Source organism: Piliocolobus tephrosceles, chromosome 19 (genome assembly GCF_002776525.5).
Source record: "Piliocolobus tephrosceles isolate RC106 chromosome 19, ASM277652v3, whole genome shotgun sequence".
Classification (NCBI taxonomy): Eukaryota; Metazoa; Chordata; class Mammalia; order Primates; family Cercopithecidae; genus Piliocolobus; species Piliocolobus tephrosceles.
This window is the reverse complement of record NC_045452.1, coordinates 27,541,486-27,565,839: the sequence shown is the minus strand read 5'-3', so window position 1 is coordinate 27,565,839 and position 24,354 is coordinate 27,541,486. Positions and strand designations below refer to the sequence as shown.

At 43.1% G+C, this 24,354-nt stretch overlaps 1 protein-coding gene across 2 annotated transcripts in view; it reads right to left on the bottom strand.

Annotated features, from left to right (window-relative positions):
- ATXN10 (ataxin 10) overlaps nt 1-23,909 on the bottom strand; it is a 174,889-nt gene extending 150,980 nt beyond the window's left edge. The window contains exons 1-3 of one of the 2 annotated variants that reach the window (XM_023221754.2): nt 23,476-23,909; nt 4,951-5,142; nt 1,805-1,887 (exon numbers count right to left, since the gene is read on the bottom strand). In XM_023221754.2, the coding sequence (XP_023077522.1) occupies nt 1,805-1,887; nt 4,951-5,142; nt 23,476-23,591 (391 nt within the window). In that variant the 5' untranslated portion in view covers nt 23,592-23,909. The remainder of the gene's footprint in view (nt 1-1,804; nt 1,888-4,950; nt 5,143-23,475) is intronic. The other variant, XM_023221755.1, reaches the window with a different exon arrangement.
- Nucleotides 23,910-24,354: the final 445 nt, after the last annotated feature.

Here is a 24,354-nt window from a genome sequence, read left to right as displayed (position 1 = left end):
CAGGCTCAAGCAATCTTCCTACCTCAGCCTCCAAGTAGCTGGGACTATAGGTATGTGCCACCATGCCCGATTATTTTTTCTTTTTTTTTTTTTTTTTTTGAGACAGAATTTCGCTCGTCACCCAGGCTGGAGTGCAATGGCATGATCTCGGCTCACTGCAACTCCACCTCCTGGGTTCAAGCGATTCTCCTGCCTCAGCCTCCCAAGTAGCTGGGATTACAAGTATGCTCCATCACGCCCAGCTAATTTTTGTATTTTTAGTAGAGATGGGGTTTCACCATGTTGGCCAGGCTGGTCTTGAACTCCTGACCTCAAGTGATCCGCCCGCCTCAGCCTCCCAAAGTGCTGGGATTACAGGCATGAGCCACTGCACCCAGTCTTTGTATTTTTTTAGAAACGGGGTTTCACCATGTTGTCCAGGCTGGTCTTGAACCCCTGAGCTCAAGCAATCTGTCCACCTCGGCATCTCCAAGTGCTAGGATTATAGGCATATGCCAGGGCACCCAGCTTACGTTAAGATTTTATCAAATAATTTAGGTTTACCCATAAAGTATTTCAATTCCTGGGACAAAGAGATCGTATATTAAAAATCTATGTTTTTTTTTAACATTATGTTAAGATAATAACCACTGTCCAATGGAAAGGTGTTGATGCTAGAAGAACAAAGACCAAAACCATTCTACTAATGAGTCGAAAGAAGCTTGGTGTTTCTCTTAATCCCACGTCAACAACCATTAACAATCAGAGCTAAGTTCCATTTTCATCACACTAGATATTTGGCTTAGACACTTAACATGTGGCTCCCCTCAACGGAATGTGAGCTCTCTAAGGGCAGAGATTTTTTTGTCTGTTTTTGTCACTGTTTGAATCACACCCAAAACCTAGACCAGGGCCTGTCACGTTCATAAATATTAAAAGATGGTCTATTAGTCTTACCACAGACTAGGCGGCTTAAACAACAGACATTTATTTTTACACAGTTCTGTGGTTAGAGGTGTGTCAACAGGGCTGGTATCTTCTGAGGTCTCTGTCCTTGGTCTGTAGATGGTCATCTTCTCCCTGTGTCTTCACATGGTCTTTACTCTGTGCATGGCCATGTCCTAATTTCCTCTTCCTATGAGGACACCAGTCATACACCCCCATTTGACCTTAACTACCTTAATTACCTCTTTAAAGATCCCATCTCCAAATTCAGTCACATTCTGGGTACTGCGGGTTAGGACCATGCTGTGATCTGAATATCTGTGCCCCTCCAAAATTCCTATGCTGAAATCTAATCCCCAACATGCCAGTATAAGATGGAGCCTTTGGGAAGTGACTAGGTCTTGATGGTGGAGCCCTCGTGAATGGGATTAGCGCCCTTATAAAAGGGGCCCAAGGAGCTTGTTTGCGCCTTCTGCCTTCCACATTCCACCATAGGAGAACAAAGCAAGAGGCACCATCTACGAAGACAAGAGCAGCCCTCGCAAAACACCCAGTCTGCTGGGACCTTAATCTTGGACTTTCCAGCCTCCAGAACTGTAAGTAATACATTTCTGTTGTTTATAAACTACCCAGCCTAAGGATTTTGTTATAGCAACTGGAACAGACAGACTTCAACATACAAATGTGAAAGGAACAAAATTCAGCCATTCAGGAAGGGAAGTTGCTACAACTTTATAATTCTTTAATATTTCACTATTAAAGTTTCCCTATCTCATGAAATACAGAACATGCGTTTCAATGTATGATGTTAATACTCAAAGTACTGGTTTTGAACCCTTTATAAAGATACAGATAACCCATGAATTATATTGCATGCTACCTGTCAACAGAGCTTCCTGTTCCACTCGTAGTTCACGAAACAGAAGAATCAAATCAACAGCAACACCAATCGTATCCAAGTTCCTGTATCAGGTTTTTAAAAAAAGACAAAATTAGACATGTTCATTCATTCATATATTGTCTATGGCTGTTTTTGCACTATAATGGGAGAGCTGAGAAATCTGACAGAGATTACAAAGCCTAAATTTATTATCTGGCTCTTTACAGGAAAAGTATAGCAACCCTAGCAGTAGGGGTTATATTTATATGCAGAGCCAAGTGCTTTCAACAGTTTTCTTTGAGCACTTCCTGAAGTTTTCCATGACTCAGATTCTTTGCTTTATTGTATTATACCCCATTCCATGCATTCTTGGCAAAAGCAGTCCCAGTCCACACAAAGTGCAAAAGATGTAAAAAGATCTAGGCCTTAATAGCATCACACCTTTTGATTCACTCTTTCTTTAGCGACTTAAAACAAAACATCAGAAAAATACGTACTAGTTGCAATCTGCATCTTGACTGGCTCAGAAATACTGGCCTTAGTTAAGCTTGGCCACAGTCTTTACTAGAATCTTTGTTGTATTTCTAACTAGAAAATTCTTTTCTGAAAATTGCTGCCCTAAATGGTTGAAATTTTCCTTTAAAAATCAACAGTGAATAATAACACAATCGGAGAAGGGAAGAGGCAGAAAAATTAACACCCTTAAATGTTCCTTTTCATTTCAGCCCAACCATAAGTTGCATGCAATAAAAAGATCTTGTCACAAACAGCACAGCCCTTGCTTTGCTGGCCCTACCAAAAGACCACCGATAACTTACCTGTCATAGTATTTATTTTTGTAATGTTTGAATTTTTATAGTTTGCATATATTACTCAAAAAAGACACTAAAAATTGACTGCTTTGAAAGAAAGTATTAACATAAACTTATACATTCGTTCCTGAGGCAGAGGAAGAAACATTTAAAGTTTACTGAGCACATAATCTGCATTAGGCATTTACATAAGTAATCTCATTTACACCCCATAGCCAGCCTGTCTGGAAGACACTGCTTACCCAGTTTTACAGAGGAGAAAACTGATACTCAGGAAGACCAAGTCACCTGTCCAGGGTCAGGATGGAGCAGTCAGCCACAACAGGACCAGTGTGTAAGGCTCAGGACAGCAAGGGTAGACTGCTTTTTTTTTTTTTTTGAGACAGAGTCTCACTCTGTTGCCCAGGCTGAAGTGCAGTGGTACGATCTTGGCTCACTGCAACCTCCACTTTCCTGGTTCAAGCGATTCTCCTGCCTCAGCCTCCAGAGTAACTGGGACTACAGATGTGCGCCACCACACCCAGCTAATTTTTTATTTTTAGTAGAGATGGAGTTTCACCATGCTGGCCAGGCTGGTCTTGAACTCCTGACTTCAGGTGATCTGCCCACCTCAGCCTCCCAAAGTGCTGGGACTACAGGCAGGAGCCACTGCGCCCAGCCCAAACTGCTTTTGAGTGTAAGGGCGGACTGCTTTTGAGCTGAAGCTTTACAGTCAGATGTCTGGCTATGGAGAGAATGTTCCCAGCCTCTCTCACTTAACAAGTGACTCTCAGACAAGTTATTTAACCTCTCCAAGTTACAGTTTCTTCTTTTGTGAAAATGGAAAAATTTCTTGAGTTTGTTCTAAGAATTAAAGAAGATACTACAAGCAAAGCACTTGGGACAAAGCCCAACGCCAAAGGCAGGCTCAACAAATGCTCGCTCCCTTCCCCACCAAGGTTAGCCAAGCACAAAGTGTATCCGCCAACCACAGTCAAAAGTCAGTTCTAAGGCTCTCCTTTCCTTCCCCATCACACGAGAGCACCTCCTGACTGGAAAAGGACAAAAGAAACTAGCCTTCTGGCCAGATGCTTCTAGCATATAACTAGTTAGGTTTTAGAATGTTGACTGTTATTATCAAGATTATTATTGTTTCTATCCATTTATCTGCAAATGGATGGCAGGTTTGGTTTAGTATTGAAGTTACATGACTTACTTTTTACCCTCTCTCCTTTGATCTTAAAAATCTCATTAATCATATCAAAGCCTCGGGTATATGTGTCTAACCGAAGAGAGTCCCTCAAATGGCTTCTGCACCAGCCCAAGCTCACCCGTCACAGCGGTGACAGGGAAGCCTGGAGGCTCTGTCTACATCCAAGTCCAGGAAAGAAAGTGAGCATCCTGTTTGTGGCTTCTGACTTCAAGTAAAAATTTTTAATAAAAAGCAGTTTCCACAAAATCAAAGAAGAAAGATGCTGGGTTCTGGGAGGAGACAGTAACATGTAAAAGCAAAGAAGAGCACTGGACAGCTCACCTGCTCATGTTTTAACTACTTTTAAAAATGTGTACATCATAAAATAGGTGGAAACAGAGCTTGGAACTTTACACGATCTTTAGGAAAGACAGGTCATCTTGTAAATTTACAAAATATGCTTCTTGTTCAAACACAAGAGTAACATAATTAAAAGTAATTAAAACATTTACAACCTGAGGTCAAGAACTACATATAAACTTAGGCAGGTAAAATCTAGGAACAAAGACTCAAAATCAGCTTCAAAACACTATGAAGAACCAAATACCTCAAAACATGTGATAAAAACAAACAAGAAATCTAACCCCTGATGTTAAACACATTCTATTATTTTATACACTAGTCAGAGAGACTCCAATGGCAAGGCCTGTAGAGGGCCTCTCCCCGCAGATGTAAAGGGCAATCCTGCAGTAACAGTGGGTGATACTACCAAGCCAATTTTTTTTTTTTCCTGAGACAGGGTCTCACAACGTGGCCCAGTCTGGAGCAATGGCATCATCTCAGCTTACTGCAACCTCTGCCTCTCCCCGGCCCAAGCAATCCTCCCACCTCAGCCTCCTGAGTAGCTGGGACTACAGGTGCTCACCATCATGTCCAGCTAACTTTTTGTATTAATTTGTAGAGACAGGGTCTCGCCCTGTTGCCCAGGCTGGTCTTGAACTCCTGGACTCAAGCAATCCTCCTGCCTCAGCCTCCCAAAATGCTGGGATTACAGGCATGAGCCATCTCACCCAGCCCAAAACAACTTCTAACAGATAAACCAAATGACAGAACCAGCATGCACATATACAAAGAAACAGAATCCAAGGTACATGTGTAACTACCTGATTGAATTCTGGTTCACAGAACACTCTATGCAAGCATTGCGAAGACACCTGAAGCATTCTGTTATTAACTGCAGACTGGAAGCCAGGTTTTCCACTTGGGATGGATCTCTGCAGGCAAGCTCAACGGCATGAGAGGATTTCTTTAGGATATCCAGAACTCTTTGGAAGATAGTCCTGGGTGCTGTTTCTCTGAAAAAGGATAAAATTATCACAAACCAGAAAAAAAGATTGATTTCCAAATGTCCTGTTCAGAAAACTGCTTTTATCTACCATCGTGGGGAGGTAGGCTAGGCTTATCTGTTCTAGCTCCTTAATTTACAACACCAAATAAAAGATCTACACATGTTGAGCACTTACTATGCAGCACACTGTTCTTGTCCCTTTTCATGTATTATCTCAGTCTTTGCAGTAGCCTTACGAAGCCAACACTGTCCTCTCCATGTACAGATAAGGTAAGTGAAGTAGAGATGGTAAGTAACTTGCCCAAATCATTCAGCCAGTAACTGGCAGAACCACAAAGCCAACTGAAGCACTCTGGCCTAAGTACTTCCATTACCCATGACAACCCAAATCCCAGTTCCAGGGACTATTCATGCTTATGGATTTGCCCTTACTCAGAAGAACACAGTATCTTTATTTAATGTTACAGACAGAGAATAGAGTCCAGTCCTCTGTCACCCAATATGTACCTAAGTTCAGTTATAAGAAACAATATTCCTGTAGGATGAGGATACTATCTACTCCGTAGACACAGTGAGGCTGACAACATACGCACCAAACTTCTCCACAGTCAGCGACACAGATGGGAGAGAAAGGAGGGAGGGAGAGTGTAAAGTGTGCCCGTTCTTCCACCAAGAATGTATGCCCAGGGAGAAAGATGAACCTGTGGCTGTTCCCTCGGGGCATCTCAGTCTGCGTGCCTCTCATGCCAGGAGTACTGCCTGCACTGGCTATCATTCCAGAGCTCTGAAGATAAGAATTTTTTGTGCAACATGGCACCTAAATGCAAGCCAACTTCCTCATTCCATAAATCCCCTAAAGAAACAGCAAATCTCTTTTAATGTTAGAAGGAAAGTTGCCGCGTTGGACAATTTAAGAGATTCTATAAATGCCAAATGATTCAGACCATATGAATTTTCTCCTTTTGCTCTCACTGTAGATTCACAGTGCCCTACTTTTCACCCTTGGATTGAGACCAGCAGGGAGCCATATGTTCATTCAGAACTCCAGACCCTGAGCTGCCCAGGGTATGGAGCTGCTCAGCTGCTGCAGAAGACACCTAGGCACCTATGGAGGCCCCTTTCCTGGGGCCACAGGAAACACTTCTCTCCATGAACTTCAGTACCACGGCTTCTTATACACCAAGTGATGTGTGTTTTTATCTTATGAACAGACAATAGAACTCACATTATTTATTACGGTTTCTCTCTGTTGGGGCCTTTCTTAAGTCTGGAGTCAAATTTATGACCCAAACAATATGAATCCTTACTTTTTCTATCCGGCTTTTCCACTCTCCGTAATTTTCCCCCTGATCTTTTTCTCGTGTTTATTTTTTAAGGCATCTCAAATTTGGTTTTGGAAAGAGGCAGAGTATAAATTAATTAAAAACTGGGAAACTGCACATACAATAATTTGTCTACGTCTCCCCCAGTCAGCCCTCTGAGTGTAGATAATGAAACTCTGACTCAGTGTCTCGGCAATGAGTGACCGAATTACAAAATGAAAATTCCAGGGTACAGCACTAATGCCGCCTCTATAAACTGTATGAAACCAGTATATAAGCCATTGGTAGTGACAACATTGCCATAAGAAGAATCTTCACTAATACTTTTTGGTTTTTTTTTTTTTTTTGAGACGGAGTTTTGCTCTGTCGCCCAGGCTGGAGTGCAGTGGCACAAATCTCAGCTCACTGCAACCTCCGCCTCCCGGGTTAAAGTGATTCTTCTGCCTCAGCCTCCCGAGTAGCTGGGACTATAGGCGCACACCACCACGCCCAGCTAATTTTTGTATTTTTAGTAGAGACAGGGTTTCACCATATTGGCCAGGCTGGTCTCGAACTCCTGATCTCGTGATCTGCCTACCTCGGCCTCCCAAAGTGCTGGGATTACAGGTGTGAGCCACTACACCCAGCCGATTCACTAACACTCTTAAGGTAACTTTAAGGAGTACAAAATATATTGTAGACACTAATAAGCTAAGAAAATAGCCAGGAGTTTAAAACACTATGAAGAATGCTAAGGCTGATCACAACTTCTAGGACAAAGAACAAATCTAATCACCTCTATCTGCCCCATCTGCATGAAGATTTGAAGCCATTTATTATTATTATTTTTTTTTTTTTTTTTTTGAGGCGGAGTCTGACTCTGTCGCCCAGGCTGGAGTGCAGTGGCCGGATCTCAGCTCACTGCAAGCTCCGTCTCCCGGGTTCACGCCATTCTCCTGCCTCAGCCTCCGGAGTAGCTGGGACTACAGGCGCCGCCACCTCGCCCAGCTAGTTTTTTGTATTTTTTAGTAGAGACGGGGTTTCACCGTGTTAGCCAGGATGGTCTCGATCTCCAGACCTCGTGATCCGCCTGTCTCGGCCTCCCAAAGTGCCGGGATTACAGGCTTGAGCCACCGCACCCGGCGCCATTTATTATTTAATATTACAGTCAAATAAAAGTAGAGCACTGCAACTTGAATAAGCTTCAATGACGCCTCTCTTTTCCTCCTAAGATGACTAAGTATGTGTATTTACAGCTGTAAGAAAGCAGCGAGAATTATTTCTTTCACCTGATCCTTTGCCGTCTGCCTCTCACGTGGGAACCCTCTTTCCCCTGTGAATGGTCTTCCCTGAAGTCATTCCTCGCAATCTTAACATGTTTCACTCAAAATCGGTATCTAGCACAGCAGAAGCTTTGGAATCAAACTATGGTACAGACTAAACAAGACAGAAGAAAAGCAATATTCTTAAAGAAAACGTGAAAAATGATATCCCGACCACAGAATAAATATTAAGTTTATAAACTATGTTGTCAATAATTCCCAATGCTACATGTTAATTTGTTATATACGCACCATGCATTTATAATAATTTTAACGAAATGAAAAGCATTTAACTGAGCTAAGGCCAACCAAAAGATTCCTGAAATCCAAATAACTATTAATAGCGACTAAAGAGTAATCATGACAGCATCTATTTGGCACACAATAATTCGCGTTTGCGGTATAAAGACAAAATAATATGGGGCTGTGATCACTGTCATATGCTCTCCCCAGGTTGTACACCATGGATTCCTAAAAACTCCCGATTTCGCCAATCTTCTGTCTTTGCTCAAACATATCCCACCACCAGAAGAAAGTCCTCTCCAAATCTCCCAATCCTCTGCCTGGGAGAAATTTGCATCTCCTTTTTTTTTTTTTTTTTTTTTTTGAGATGGAGTCTTGCTCTGTTGCCCAGGCTGGAGTGCAGTGGCGTGATCTCAGCTCACTGCAACCTCCGCCTCCCGGGTTCAAGCGATTATTCTGCCTCAGCCTCCCGAGTAACTGGGACTACAAGTGCATGCCACCACGCCCGGCTAATTTTTTTACATTTTAGTAGAGACAGAGTTTCACCATGTTGGCCAGGCTGGTCTGAATCTCCTGACCTCGTGATCCGCCCACCTCGGCCTCCCAAAGTGCTGGGATTACAGGCGTGAGCCACTGCGCCCCGCCTGCATCTCCTTTTAAACCTTTGGAAAACTCACAGACCTGGTGAAATTCCTCCACTTTTCCAGACAAACAGGCTCCCTCTATGTCGCCCTGGAGCTCTGTTCATAAGACTGGAATAACTTGTCCACATCCAATAATATTTATTTATCCTATCTCCCCAGCTAGACTGTTAAGTCCTTGAAAAATAGAGACTATCTTATTCTTTTCTGTATCTCTAGGGCCCAGAATTGGCACCCACTAATTGAATTTGTTCAAGTTTTAAATAGCGACGAAACTGTTCACACACTCAAAAGTGGCCCCTGACTGCATCACAGCCTTGCTATGTAATCCAAGCACTTACAGAGTTTGTGCTCAGAGTCAGGCATCAGGCCTGACACAGGCAGTGAAATCAGTGCTCTTTGAGTCAGCAATTGAAAGAAGGGGAAACTGAGGCATCAGCTCACCCCCCTCCCTTTCCCATTAAGAAATCCATATAATCTCAACTCAGAAACTTAAAAACTTGTCAGATTTTAAGATGTGAATATCATGTAGATACTTTATGATTGCTATTAAGCAAACGTCGAATTTCTCCTTTCCCATTAAATGATACAGTGAATAAGCTTGCAGGTCTCGGAGGAGTTGTAACCCAATTAACTGTAGTTTAAATTTCTTAAGAGCAAATAACATGTTTCAGATGTCTGTTTCCTTTTATAAAAGGTGGCAGTAAAACTCTTCCTCTAGAGTCATACAATAAATAGCTATAGCTTCTATTCACCATATTTTTATACAATATAATACATCAACAAAGAGGCTTTTATTCAATAACAGTAAATATTATGAAAGCATTTAACTCTTCTATACATCTTTACCTTCTCTACAGCCTTGAAAGAAAACTATTTGGCATTACAGATCCAGAGTAGTTCTAGTGTACTCTCGTCTACAAAATCTATGTTCACTGTCAAGACAATGCAGCTAAATATGTGTAATGATTAACGACATTGAAATAGTAAAGATCACTCCAATATTACAAACATTATTAATAACAGCTGTCATTTCTGCTTTAACCAAACTAACAAAAAATACAGAGACTTTAAAAAGCTTAACTACTTCATTCACAGAAGGCAGAAAGTACTTACAAGAACAATTAAAATTCAACCATTAGACATTCCTATTAGAAAGGAATGCATACCCTGAAGACAACGTATAAATGAAATGTTACAGTACAGAACCAAAAAAATCCTTAGAATTATACAAAAGGTAGAATTTCATTTCCTTCAAGTTTGAACAGATCTGTAGGGTTTAATCTTGGCAAGTCCTGTTTGAGTAAAATTAAAGAAAACTACCTGTGATTATATGTAACAGATTAGATAGGTCTAATATACTGTATATACTCACATTTTACAGTTAAATCATCAGGTAGGACCTCCTACTGAAAAAAAAAGCTACATGCTAGTGATTGTAATGCTACAACTAAGACCTTCATACTTGCTAAAAGATTTATTCTAATACCTTAGATTTACTTAAAAACTGGCATATGTGGTTTAGAGTAGTTTAACAACTGCCAGTGAGAAAACCTATTAAAATACTCACAAGTTCAGAGATTAAAATAACAACCACTAGTTGTTATTTAAAACCATAAATCTTGCTGATTTGACTGGGCAGGATTGAACAACAGAAAATAAAAACATTTGTATCTCCTGCCACAAAGAGCCTAGGGTAAAATTTTGAAATCTGTGCAGAACTCAAACTTCTTTTTATACTCTTCTCTCCTCTTCTGTCACATCCAGGATTCTGAAGCTGTCCTGACAATTCAGACCAATCCATTTTTCAGGGTCACAAACTTCTTCTGTAAAGGGTCAGAAAGTGAGTATTTCCACCTCTGATCGCCAAACAGCCTCTGTCACGCTCTCGACTCCCCCAGTGCACAAACACAGCCACGGGAAACACCTAAACAAGTGAACATGGCTGGGGTCTAATGAAAATCTGTTTGTGGAAACTAAAATGTTAAATTCAAATAATTTTCATGTGTCGTGAAATTTTATTATCTCCCCAACCATTTAAAAATGTAAAAAACCATTCTAAACTCGTGGGTCATAAAACAAACAGGTAGTGGGCCAGATCTGGCCATGGTTTGGCAACCCCTGCTTTAAAGGGCTCCAAACATACCAGTCCTCTCCCCACTCCTCAAAACCCACACACTTCCTCTTTCCCACTGTCCTCATCACATTCAAAATTCATCTTTCATCAGAACAAATGCACGGTGCTAAATGAAAGGAACTAAGAAGGCCAGGCACAGTGGTTCATGCCTGTAATTCCAGTGCTTTGAGAGGCAGAAGCCAGGAGTTCAAGAACCTGCCTAACATAGCAAAACCCTATATCTACAAAAAAAAAAAAAAAAAAAAAAAAAAACTTGTTTTAATTAGCTGGACTTGATGGTCTGTGCCTCGTAGTCCCAGCTACTCAGGAGCCTGAGGCAGGACTGCTTGAACCCAGGAGTTCAAGGCTGTAGTGAGCTATGATCACAACACTGCACTCTAGCCTGGATGACACAGCGAGACCTTGTCTCTAAAAAACATGAAAAGAAAAGAAAGAGAAGCTAAGAAAAGGTGAAATTAGCACAGAGGCAGAAAATCAACCACTGGAATAGAACAGACAGCCCAAGAGCAGAACTGTGTATACATGGTAACTTGGTAAATGGCATCCAACAGCATTAAAGACCTGGGGAAGATGGACTGTGCTCGAGGAGGCGTTGTAACAACTGTTAATCTCAAAGGGAAAAAAACTGAATTGGATCTTTACTTACACTACCCAAAAAGTAACTCCAGGTGGATTTAGGAATATATGGAAGACAAAATTGCAAGGCTTTGAAAGAAAATATACGGAAAATGTCTTTATATTCTTAGAGAGAGATTTTGCATATAAGACATTATTTAAACCTTATTCTAAAAGTAGTATTTGAGCACAGATCCAAAAAAGGTGATGGAGCCAACTATGCATCTTCCTGGGAGAAGAGCTTGGACTAGAGGCAAAGGCATACAGAGCACGTCACGGGGAAGTCAGAGCTGGCTTCAGTGAACCCCAGTGAGAAAAAGAAAGAGAAGTGCGACTCGGAGAGCGAAGATGGAGCTACCCTGCACAGGCACAGTAGGCCATGGAAGTACGCTGGCTTTTATCCTGATGTGAAGCCATGGAAGGTTCTTTGTTTTGTTTTGTTTTGTTTTTGAGAGTTGCTCTGTTGCCCAGGCTGGAGTGCAGAGGCAGGATCTCAGCTCACTGCAACCCTCGCCTCCCAGGTTAAAGCGATTCTCATGCCTCAGCCTCCCAAGTAGGTAGAATTACAGGCATGTGCCACCATGCCCAGCAAATTTTTGTATTTTTAACAGAGATGGGGTTTCACCATGTTGGCCAGGCTGGTCTCAAACTCCTGGCCTCAGCGCCTGGCCCATGGAAAGTTCTGAGCAGAGGGTGACATCATCTGACTTACATGTTAAAAGGATCTCTTTGGCTGCTTTGTAAAGAATCACTCTTAAAGGGAGAAAGAGAAGACAGCCTGAGACCAGTTAGGAGGCTGTTTTTGGAGCAGAGGGAAAGCAACAGATATGGTAAATAGAAATCAAATTCTGGATATTTTAAAGACAGAGCCAACAGGACTTGATGATGGATTCTTATGAGGGTGTCTAAAAAAGGGGAGTGAAGGGTGACACCAAAATTTTAGCCTGAGACATAAACCGAAAGATGTATTTATTGTTTACAGAAACAAAGAAGAGTACTCTGAGGATATCTGGTGGATGAGAGGATCAGGAGAAATGCAAGTAGAATGTGAAGTAGTCAGGTGAATAAACAAGTCTAGCGTTCAGGAGAGAAGTCTAGCTAAGCTGGGTGTGGTGGCTCATGCCTGTAATCTCAGCACTTTGGGAGGCCAAGGCAGGAGGATCCCTTGAGCCCAGGAGTTCAAGACTAGACTGGGCAACATGGTAAGACCCTATCTCTACAAACAAAATTTTAAAAAATAGCCAGGTGTGGTGGTGGATCCCTGTAGTCTCAGCTAAAAGAGAGGCTGGGACAGGAGAACTGCTTATGCCTGGGAGATCAAGGCTGCAGATCTTGCCCCTGCATTCCAGCCTGGATGATAGAGCAAGACCCTATCTCAAAAAAAAAAAAAAAAAGTCCAGCTAAAGAAAAATGTTAGTCACCAGCAAACGGAAGTTATTAAAGCCACAAGATTGAGTGACAATACTGTGAGAGTAAATATAGGCAGAAAAAAGAAGTGGTCTGAGGACTGAGTTCTGAGATCCGGGAAGGATTATCACTCAGGGAAATGGAGGGAGAGATTTTTCTTAGGATGGGAAAAGTTACAGCAGATCTATAAACTGATGAGTGCAATCCAATAGAAAGGGTAAAATTGATTATTTCTACGGCGGTGGGGGGAAGAAGACTGCTGGAGCAATATGTGCAAAAGGCAATGGAATTTAGTGCAAACCTAAGGGGAGCTTATATTCAGAGCAAGACCGCTCATCCACAGAACAGAAGCAAAGACAGGTTATGGGCAGATACAAGTAGGTGGGCAGAGAGGGTGATGAGAGTTCCTGGAAATTATCTGCTACTTGCTCCTCTTTTTCAGGAAATAGCTGAGAGTGAGGATGAGGGGATAGAGGTTTGAAGAGAGTGGGGCATGAAATACCTGACTCGGGGAGCAGGAGAGTCAAGGGACCAGGGCAAACATCGGGACTGACAGGTAGCATTACGGGCCACCTTAGTGAGTCATCAGCAAGTTAAAGTGAGAGCAGTCTGCACGGTTGTACGTTTTTCTCTAGCCGTGTTCAGCTATTTGGGTGCTGGCACAAAGGAAACAAGTTGGATTTGACCAGGGCTGGAGTTTTACCAGGCAAACATAACAAAGTTTAGAGAGGAGGCAGGGGAGTTGAGGATGTACATAAAAAAAGAAATGCTTATTACTCATCCATGGATCTAAGCCAGATCAAGATGGGAATGTGAACATTAAGAAGGGGAATGAAGAACAAAAGGGGTAGTAAATAGGAAATAGGGTCAAAAGATTGTAGGTCCTGGTGAGGTTAAAGACTTGATGGAGCAGGGGCCCTAAAGAAAAGATAAAACAGGGATTGGGACTCTTGAGATTGTGGGAGAAGGCAGCTACAGTTATGGATAAAGTCTAAGTAAGGGATGGCAGTGGGTGGCTGAGATGGAATGGAGGTCAAGCTCACTGAGAGAAAGTCAAAGAAATTCGAGGTCAGGATAACGAAAATAATCTATGTAAACAATGAAATAACAGATTTAAGACAGGAGAAGTAAGAGTGAAAAGTGAACCCAGGGCTAAACTCTTCAAGGAATGAGGTAGACTGACCCACAGGTCTCTTAACTACAAAAGTGATTGAACAAGTGATACCCTGATGTCATGAGATTAAAAGTTGGAGTGGTCTATGGAGGAAAAAAGGTCTGAAAGCACCAATGACAATCAAGGTGAACTACCGTACCTTTGAGCCAAGCATTACACTGAGTGCAGGACAGAAAACAGCCTGCCACTTTCAAGAACCCTGGGAAAGGCATGTCCTCAGAGTCATATTTCATTTAGATCAAGAAGATGAATGGGTGTTCACAGAAGTTCAGGATACAGGGAATTTTGCTGAGGGCACAGAAAAGGATCTTAAGAACTGGGAAGTCAGAAAAGGATTCATGTAAAAACCTTTCAGGGTGTCAGGCACAGTGGCTTACACCTGTAATCCCAACACTATGGGAGGCTGAGGTGGAGGATTGCTTGAGCCCAGGAGTTCAAGACCAGCCTGGGAAACATAGTGAGACCTAATCTTTACAAAAAATTTTTTTAATTAGCGGGGCATGGTGGCACTGTGATAGCACCACTGCACTCCTTAAAGGGATGAGAGTTCAGAGAGTAAGAGAAAACCTAGGAGTTTCTCATATAACTTAGCAAATCAGTTTGTGAATTTCTAGCAAAAACCCTGCTGCAGTTTTATTATGAATGGCATTAAATCCATACATCAATTTAGGAAGTATTGATGTCTTTGTTATTGAGGTTTCCTATAATACAATGGTGTATCTTACCATTTAAGTCTTTTTAAATGTCTTTTCATAGTTTTATAATATTCTCATTCATGATGATGATGACAATGACACCAACAACGATAATGCTAACACTTAAACTGTGTCTGTTCGGTGCCAGGCACTGTTCTAAGCAGTACACAAACTCCTCAACAGCTATCATGAAAGAGTATCCCTCATTTATAGATCATCTTTTTAATTCTAATAACTTCATTAGCTTGTGGCCATCAGAGGGCCCAGGGTGCCCTAGTGGTAGTCCCATCATTCCTTTGCTTTTGAGTGTCCTTGCCCACAGTCCAGTGACCAAGCCCTTGGGTCCAGTGACCACTACAAAAGACTGGAAGAATGAAAGAGCTGAGAAACTCTGCTCTGAGGGTACTGGTGGTCACAATCCTAACCTTATTTATTTTGATTGGCTGGCTCAAACTCTTTCCTGTCTACTTCATGCATTTAAGATAATTGAATGCAAGACGTGGCTCACACTGACCACTTCTGTATTTTGAAACTGAGTCAGAACACCTTACCAAACAATTCCATGTGGCATTCCAGCTCATGGCATAGGTAAAAATAAAGGAAATTGCCATCACACTCTAAAATGTGCTTTTTATAGTGTAACTTAATTGATGTTCTCTCTCAACAAAGTTGAGCTGAATCATGGTTGAGTCAAAACGCCATATGGCATCCTTAGCCAAGCTGATGACTCGTATGGGTTTTTGTTTTTTGGGTTTTTGTGTGTTTTGGTGCAGTTAAAGACACTTGCTGGCTGGAGGTTCAGTCATGTCCGGGGAAAACCCACGTGCGTGTAAATACACAGACGGATAGTTTTATTTTTTACTTCTGTGGTATGTTGACCTCTAAAGTGCTTCATCTATTCACTTTCTTTATGAAGGTTAGTCAACATATTTATACAAGCAAGTAACAATACCAAGTCATTTTTTACCCCTTGAAATCAGTCATCTGTCATAGTTAACCTTTCCCGTCACCTCCTAATTAAAGTCTTTCTTCTATGCTCTCATTTTCTCTCTCATGGCTCAAGAAAATTAGGTGTTCAAGAAAACAATAAAAATAGTATTGAATGCTCACTGTGTGGCAGGTCTGAAAGTTGGTACTGAAAACAGAGGTTTTCAGTAGGTTTCAGTAGGTTTCCTGCCCTCGGACTGCTCTCACTCTAGTGAGACTGGTAGGTAATTAAGTGATTGTAACACTCCATGTGAAGTTCTTTGAAAGAGGTAAGCACAGAGTGCCAAGGGAATACAGGGGAGGTCAGAAACAGCTTTCAAAAGGAAGTGAAATGATAATTCAACCTTGAGGGAAAACGGGGAGTGTGTATAAGCAAAGGATGAAGGCTTAAGGCATTTATATTTACAAATTTACAAATTTATTTTGTAAATATAAATTACAAATATACATTTTTAACAAATTACAAATCTATTAAATTTAATAACTTAATAGCATTAGAGCTACTCCTATGTTAGTAGTTCAAAGTAAGCTACATATAGTTCATTTTCTATCAATCCCAGCTGCAGCACTAAGTACAGATCTTACATATATCATGTGTGGTGTGATTCAATGAATGAATTACATGGTAAACTAATCAATAGCATTTTAGTAATCTGAGTAATTACTGATTGGCTCACTGGATGGCTCCTCATTGCTCTATTTAGTTCAGTTCAACATTTACAGAGTACCCAAAATGGGCCAGGCACCCTGCTGAGAAACACCATAAAGTCCCTCCCTTCAAGAAAGGCACTAATGAGTAGGGAAAAAGATACATAAAAGGCTATTTTATTATGAAACAAAAATAGCAGTGAAGGAGGAGTTCACATTTTAAACACCTCCCCTCCACTCCAAACAATATGACTTTTTAAAAATCATAAATATATAACTTCACATGCCCACCAAAATTCAGTCTCAGTCATTTTTCATTGTAACCATTGTAATAGCAATATAGAGGTATCTTCTAATGCTTTTGTTCATAACAGCACTATTGAGATAGGGTTCACGTGGCACACAAGTCACCCACTTAAAGTGTACAATTAAACAGATTTTGGTACATTGCATTATTAATTTTTTTAACTGTGGTAAAATACATATATAAAACATGAAATCTGCCATTTTGCTCATTTTAAGTCTACAGTTCAGTGGCTTTAATTATATTCACAATGTTGTACAACTATCACCTCTACTTCCAAAATTTTTTTAACACCCAAATAGAAACTCTGTCAACATGAAGCAATAACTCCCCATTTCCCCTCTCTCCAAATCCTAGTAACCTCTAATCTACCTTCTGTCTCTACAAGTTTGTCTCTTCTAGGTATTTCATAAACGCAGAATCATACAATATTTGTCCTTTTTCATTTTCTTCAGGCATATACCTAAGAGTAAAACTGTTTGGTCATATTCCATGTTTAGCTTTTTGAGGACCCACTATTTTCCATAGTGGCAGCACCATTTTACATGTCCACTAGCAACACACAAGGGTTCCCATTTCCCCACATCCTCAACAATACTTGTTCTTTTCCATTTTTTGGATAATAGCCATCCTAAACAGTGTGCAGTAGTCTCTCACTGCAGTTTTAACTGCCATTTCCCTAATGATTAACGATTTGGAGCACTTTATCATAAGCTTATTGGCCTTTATATTTCTTTTTTCAAAAAAAAAAAATTTTTGCCCAATTTTTAAATTGAGTTGTAGGAGTCTTTTTTATTGAGTTGTAGGAGTACTTTATACATTCCAAAACAACCTCTTTATCATGTATATTTTAAATACTCCTCTAAGTCCAGGACTTGCCTTTTCATTTTTTTTTAAAGACCTTTTGGCCTGAATTTATTGTTTAATTTTTAAATTAAACACCAACAAAAATCTCATTTTGTCTAAGCAGATTAAAGAGAAAAGAATAAGCTATACTGATAGAAGCTGGAAAAAAAAAAAAATTACTGTCTACATGACTAAGAAAAAGACCAAGCAAGCACAATGAGTAATAACTTATAGAAATAGCAACTCCACAAGAAACTGTTAAGAGTCTGCCACTCTCAACTGTATGCTAGATGCCAGGCATACAGTGAATGTGAGGTGCCCACTTTATTCAAGAGCTTGGCCGGGCGCGGTGGCTCACACCTGTAATCCCAGCACTTTGGGAGGCCGAGGCGGGTGGATCACGAGGTCAGGAGATCGAGACCATCCTGGCTAACACAGTGAAACCCCGTCTCTACTAAAAATATTAAAAATTTTTAGTAGAGTAGTAGAGCCCGCCGGGCGTAGTGGTGGTTGCCTGTAGTCCCAGCTACTTGGGAGGCTGAGGTAGGAGAATGGCGTGAACCTGGGAGGCGGAGCTTGCAGTGAGCCAAGATCGCACCACTGTACTCCAGCCTGGGTGACAGAGCGAGACTCCATCTCAAAAAGAAAAAGAAACTTACCAGCTGGACAACCAATGAGGTTATCAGTTTAAGTATGAGATGAATTTATAGAAAGCAGTATCCAAATGTTCCATTATTTCAAGAATACTCAAGAATCAGAACACAGTCTCCCCCTACTATTCTCTAATAAGAAAACATATTACAGAAGAGTACTATTTCCAGAACTTTCTGTGATGACAGAAATATTCTCTATCTGTGCTGTCACAATCACATGTGGCCACTGAGCACTTAAAATATGGCTAATGCCAGTGTGGGCAAATAGTGAGACCTCATCTCTACAAAAAATAAACAAAAAAAATTAGCTGGGCATGGTGGTGTACACCTGTAGTCCCAGCTACTGGGGAAGGAGGCAGGAGGACTGCTTGAGCCCAAGAAGTCGAGGATGTAGTGAACTATGATCGTGGCACTGCACTCCAGCTTGGGCAACAGAGTGAGACTCTATCTCTAAGAAAATAATAATAAGGAGCCAGGCACAGTGGCTTATGCCTGTAATCCCAGCACTTTGGGAGGTCGAGGCAGGCGGATCACCTGAGGTCAGGAGTTTCAGACCAACCTGACCAACATGGAGAAACCCCGTCTCTATTAAAAATACAAAATTAGCCACGTGTGGTGGCGCATGCCTGTAATCCCAGCTACTCAGGAAACTGAGGCAGGTGACTCACTTGAACCCGGGAGGCGAAGATTGCAGTGAGTCGAGATCGTGCCATTGCACTCCAACCTGGGTAACAAGAGCGAAACTCTGTCTCAAAAACAAAATTAAAAATTAAAAAATATGGCTAATGCAACTAAGGAAATGAACATTAATTTTCCTTATTTTCAATTAATTAAGTAGCTAATGTAGCTGGTGGCTACTTAATTAATAGCACAGATGGAGTATGACAACCCATCTCACCTGGCTCTACCCTTTGTGGGTTCTGGAGATGCCTCAGAGATGCATCATAAAGGCAACTAGCCAGGCACAGTGGCTCATGCCTGTAATCCCAACACTTTGGGAGGCCGAGGCAGGAGGATCACTTGAGGCCAGGAGTTCGAGACCAGCCTAGGCAACATAGTGAGACCCCTTCTCTAAAAAAACTGCACTCCAGCCTGGATGACCAAGTGAGACCCTGTCTCGAAAAAAAAAGAAAAATAACTAAAGGAGCAACTAAAATAGAATTTCAAATGTATTTGTCTTACTTGTTCAGAAAGAATTTAACATGACTTGCAAAGACTCACAGCAAGATAAATCACTTGTTAAACAAATGTGAAATACACTGATATCTACATTAAACAAAAAGTATAAAACAAATGTAAGAAAAAAGAATTATCTTACACAGAGAAGAAATAGCTGAGGAATATCTCAATATTGATATTATATGACCATAAGCAATATGTTTAAATAATTTTAGTGACCAAGACACTGTTTAAGAAGTGGGTTACAGAATGCATTTAATACAGACCATGGAGAATTTAGACTTATGTACTAATGATGTATTGCTATATAGCAAATTAGCCCAAAATCTAGCATTTTAAACCAACAACATTTATGATCTCACATAGATCTGAGCAGCTTAGAGTGCCTCACAAGTTTGCACACTTGGTTGAGGATGTGACTGGAGCTCAGAGGACCTGCTTCCAAGGTGGTTTATCACATGGCTGTTCGAAGGAGGCCTCAGCTCCTCACCACACAGCTCTCTGCATATAGATGCTTGAGTGTCCTCCTGACATGGCAGCTGGCTTTGTCAGAGTGGGCGATCCAAGAAAGAGCTAGCAAAGCGGAAACTACAATGCTTTTTATGACCTAGTCTGAGAAGTCGCACACTGTCACTTCTGCCATATTCTACTCTTCACAAGCAAGTCACTAAGTTCAGCCCACACTCAAGGAGAAAAGAATTAACCTCCTCCTCTTGAGAAGGTCAGAATATCAAAGAATTTGTGAACATATTTAAAATCACCACAATGGGATGTAAGAATTTCTTTTCACTTGCAGGTTGCTAAAATCGTAATGAGATCCTGAGATCCCTTTCTCTGGAAACTCCAAAATTAGAACTGTCTTCCTGAAATAGCTTCAATTTTTGGTTTTGATAAGACAGGAGATTCAACACAAATGGATTCTTGGTCATATACCCTTGTTATATTTTAATAATAGGTCCTAAATAACTGGCATTTACTATGCATAAACCACTACGCTACACATACAATATTACAGATCCTCAAAATAATCCCTCGAAGTGGCTGCCATCATCTCATTTTCACGACAAGAAACAGGAAGCCTACAGAGACTAAGCCAGGATTCATATCCAGGTCTCCATGGTTCCAAAGCCACTGCTCTTTCCACTGCATGACACTTCTACTACTCAAGCTACCAAAGACAGAAGTTTGTTTTGTAGCATGGAAGAGTTCAGAAGGACCACCAACTACATTATGTCTATGATTCTTCAAATATAAAATGGAATCCTAGAGAAATAATGTATTCCACCAAAAGAGAAGAATCTCTTAATTACCTTCCTCGCCGTTTTCGCTTTTTGTCTGCTGTTTTCTATTTGCTACACTGAGGACTCATTGTGCTTGGCTTTTTGTCTCGTCCACCTTCTAACACCTTGGCCGATCCTTCCCCTGGGTCCATCTGTGTTCCTGTTCATACTAGACAACAGCCCTATGCCCTCTCTCAAGAGGAGACCTCCAAGGACAAACACTGGCTCCCTGAGCATCAGAACTGGAGGGATCCTCTCAGAGGAGCGGGAGTCTGGGCCCAGCCCCACAACACCCTTATGATTGGTCCAAAGACAAAAAGAAGCAGTGACAGAACCAGGACCAGAAGCCTGTCCTTATAAACCCTGATCATGAGTTCTCTGCCCCACCACACAACTGTGTCTTTCCATGCCAGGACCTGCACATCAGTTCACCTTTCCTGGTTTCCAATCTCTGCCTGGAAGAAGGACACTGCCCCAGAACTCAGATGAAATCTGGGAAGCATCCTCATTTCCTCATTCTCCCCCCAACAATCTAACTGGTCCCTGAGTCCTGTCCATTCAACCTTATATCTCTCAGCATTTATTCTACTCATCCCCACAGACAATGTCCTAATTTAGGCACTTTTCTCTTTCACATGGGCTTCTGCTACCACTCCTTAAAGATCCCCGCTATCTCTAGCTTCATCCTCTCTCATTTATTCCCCACAATGGACGCGGAGGTGGCCAGGAAGATCTAACAGAAGATTATTACCATGCCACTCCCTTGACAAAAACCATCAATGGTTCTCTGTAACTTCTTCCCTCACAAGAGACAGAGTCAAGAAAGGCCTTCTAAACTAGCTCAGGGGCTTGGATTTTCTCCAAGTTATAAAAAGGGAACTGATGTTTGAATAAATGTCTCCTCTGTATGATGAAACCTAATCTATGTTACTTTACTTGTCTCATCGGTTTTGCAAAATTAACATATGGCCCCTTTGCAGACACTGTTCCTTCTAGTCCTCTTATCTATAACCCAGCACCTGAAATAATCTTAAAAAGCCTTTCCTGAGCCGGGCACGGTGGCTCACGCCTGTAATCCCAGCACTTTGGGAGGCTGAGGCGGGCGGATCACGAGGTCAGGAGATCAAGACCATCCTGGCTAACATGGTGAAACCCCGTCTCTACTAAAAAATACAAAAAATTAGCCGGGCCTGGGGACGGGCGCCTGTAGTCCCAGCTACTTGGGAGGCTGAGGCAGGAGAATGGTGTAAACCCGGAAGGCAGAGCGTGCAGTGAGCCAAGACCGAGCCACCGCACTCCAGCCTGGGCGACAGAGTGAGACTCCGTCTCAAAAAAAAAAAAAAAAAAAAAGCCTTTCCTCGCTCACCAATCTTCCAACGGACCCACATGTTCTCCTGTGCCACCACCTCTTGTATAGATTTCCATTTAAAATGTGTTTATTTAGCAATTTCCCAAACATGCTTGATAAAAGGAATCACATCATTCATCTTTGCACCCTCAGCCCCTAACAAAAAAAATCTGTTTCATAGTAGGTGCTCAATAAATGGTTGATGACTGGGTTATTAACTAAAAGCAAGGTCCATCATGGTACAGAAATGCCTAAGCATTATATCAATAAATACATCTCCCCCAAAGGCCCATGGAGCAGTACCAGGGACTTTTATTAATAGCATTCTTTCAGCAGCTCCACATTGCCCCAAGTGATTTGAGGTAAAGAAAGTGCTCAGACCAGGTGTCTAGTTTAAAGAGAGGAATAGTGATCACCTAGGCCGACCCAAGTCTTTCTTCAATGTTCCCTCTGCTCTTTCTACATACATACCCCCACAGCTGTAGTTATCTTGTACATACTAGTACAGGAGAGAGCAAGGACTTTCCATTTTCCCACCCCATCACCTAGCACAATAGCTGATACATGGGGAACTACCAATGTGTTAAGTGATAATATCAGCTACATTTAGTGCTATGTACAGGTATGTCCTAAGGATTTAATATGCATTATATCTCATTTAATCCTTATGACACTATCACCAGGGAGGTATTGTTCAACTTTACTCCCATTAAATAGACAAGAAAACTGAGGCCCCGATAGAACAAGATCAAACAAGCATTGACTGAGGGCTTCGCACATTTTATATTTTCACATGCTTTATTTCATTTATTCCTCTGTACAATCCAGCAACTAAGCTGTGTATTATAGTCCCATTTTTAGACAAGAATTCTAAGACTTGGAGAAACTGTACAGTAACACGCAGCTTGCAAGGCCAGGAACCAACTCCACAACTGTTGACTCCTGGGCACCTTCTCTTTTTGCTTGGCTATCTCGCCCCTCACTGGCATCAGGACTGGACTGGTCTCTCCAGGCCCCTGCTCTTCCACACTGCACAGAGCGCTGCTCCCGGGGGGCATGGTGCAGCCTGGGCTTTAACGCCCAGGAGAAAGGAGTGCCAGTCCCACTCCATGCTTAGAGACTGGCATCCCCGCAACTGCCCAATTCCCGCGTCCGTAACACGCGTCTCTCCCGCTAAAATATACACTTTATGACTCTGGGGGCCGTGTGGGTCTTGCAGCCAGGGCCTGGCGCAGCCCTCGCACATGACACGGGCGGCCTAAGCGTGTGTTGGGTCAACAGCACCCGCAAGCCGCGGCAAGGGCTCCCGGCGTCGCGGCTTCGCACCCGGACGGGCTGCGGTGGGGGAGCGGGGGCCCGCCCCAGACCCCGCGGGGACCCACGAGCACGAGGCGGTGCCTGGGAGTCGGGAGGCCTGGGTGGCGCTCGGGCCGCCCGCGCAGGCCTCGCCCTCCGCGTCTCCAGCGAGGAGGGGGCGGCGCCTGGGCCCAGGCCGGGGCCGCCGTGGGAGTCCCGGCCGCCCTCCCCTGCCCGGGGCAGACCCCCAGCCGGGCCCGTTACCGGTTCCGCTGCTCTTTGAAGAGCGCCGTGAGCGCGCGCAGGGCCTCCAGGTCCTGGATGGGTGCCGGCACCATGATGCCCGACAGCCTGGCAGGCGGCGGCCTGGGCGCCGCCATCTTGCCGCTCACAGCTTGGCCGAGCCTGACAAGGAGGAGGAAGGCGAGGAGGAGGGAGGGGGAGGATGGCGAGGAGGGAGGAGTAAGATGGCGAGGAGGAAGGGAGAGGCCTTGCCCTACACAACCCTAACCGCCGCCGACGCTGCAGCCCACGCTGCCCAGAAGCTGCGCCGCGGCCGGAGAGCTCGAGGCCGAGCCCAGACTCGCCTCAGGCGGGAGGAGGGGACGGCGCCGCGGGGGAGGGGGGCGCCGGCGGAAGTCCCGCCTGAGGGGAGGGGGCGCGGCGGAAGTTCTGGGTGAGGGCGGAGAGGGATGCTAGGGGTGATTGACTGGGAGGCATCGCAGACGGGGCTCCTCCGAGGGGAGGGGACACCGGGGGGAGGGTCGCCGGGGGGAGGGGCCCCGTGTTGATAGGGCACCGTGTTGATAGGGCCGTAACAGGGTCTCGGTCCTGGGAGCGGGTATTGGGGACAGAGGTTCACCCTGAGGAAGAGGGGCGCGTCCTATGGGAGGGGCCCGCGGACAGAGGGGTCTCTCCCAGGGAAAGGGATCCGGGTGGTAAGGGGCCTGTAGGGGGTTGAGCCGTAACAGGGTCTCGGTCTTGGGAGCGGGTATCCGGGACAGAGGTTCACCCTGAGGAAGAAGGGCCCTCCTATGGGAGGGGGCCCGCAGACAGAGGGATTTCCCCCAGGGGAGGAGATTCTGGGTGGAGGGGACCCTTTTTGGAGGAGACGCTGTCTGAGGGGCACGGGAACGAAGAGGG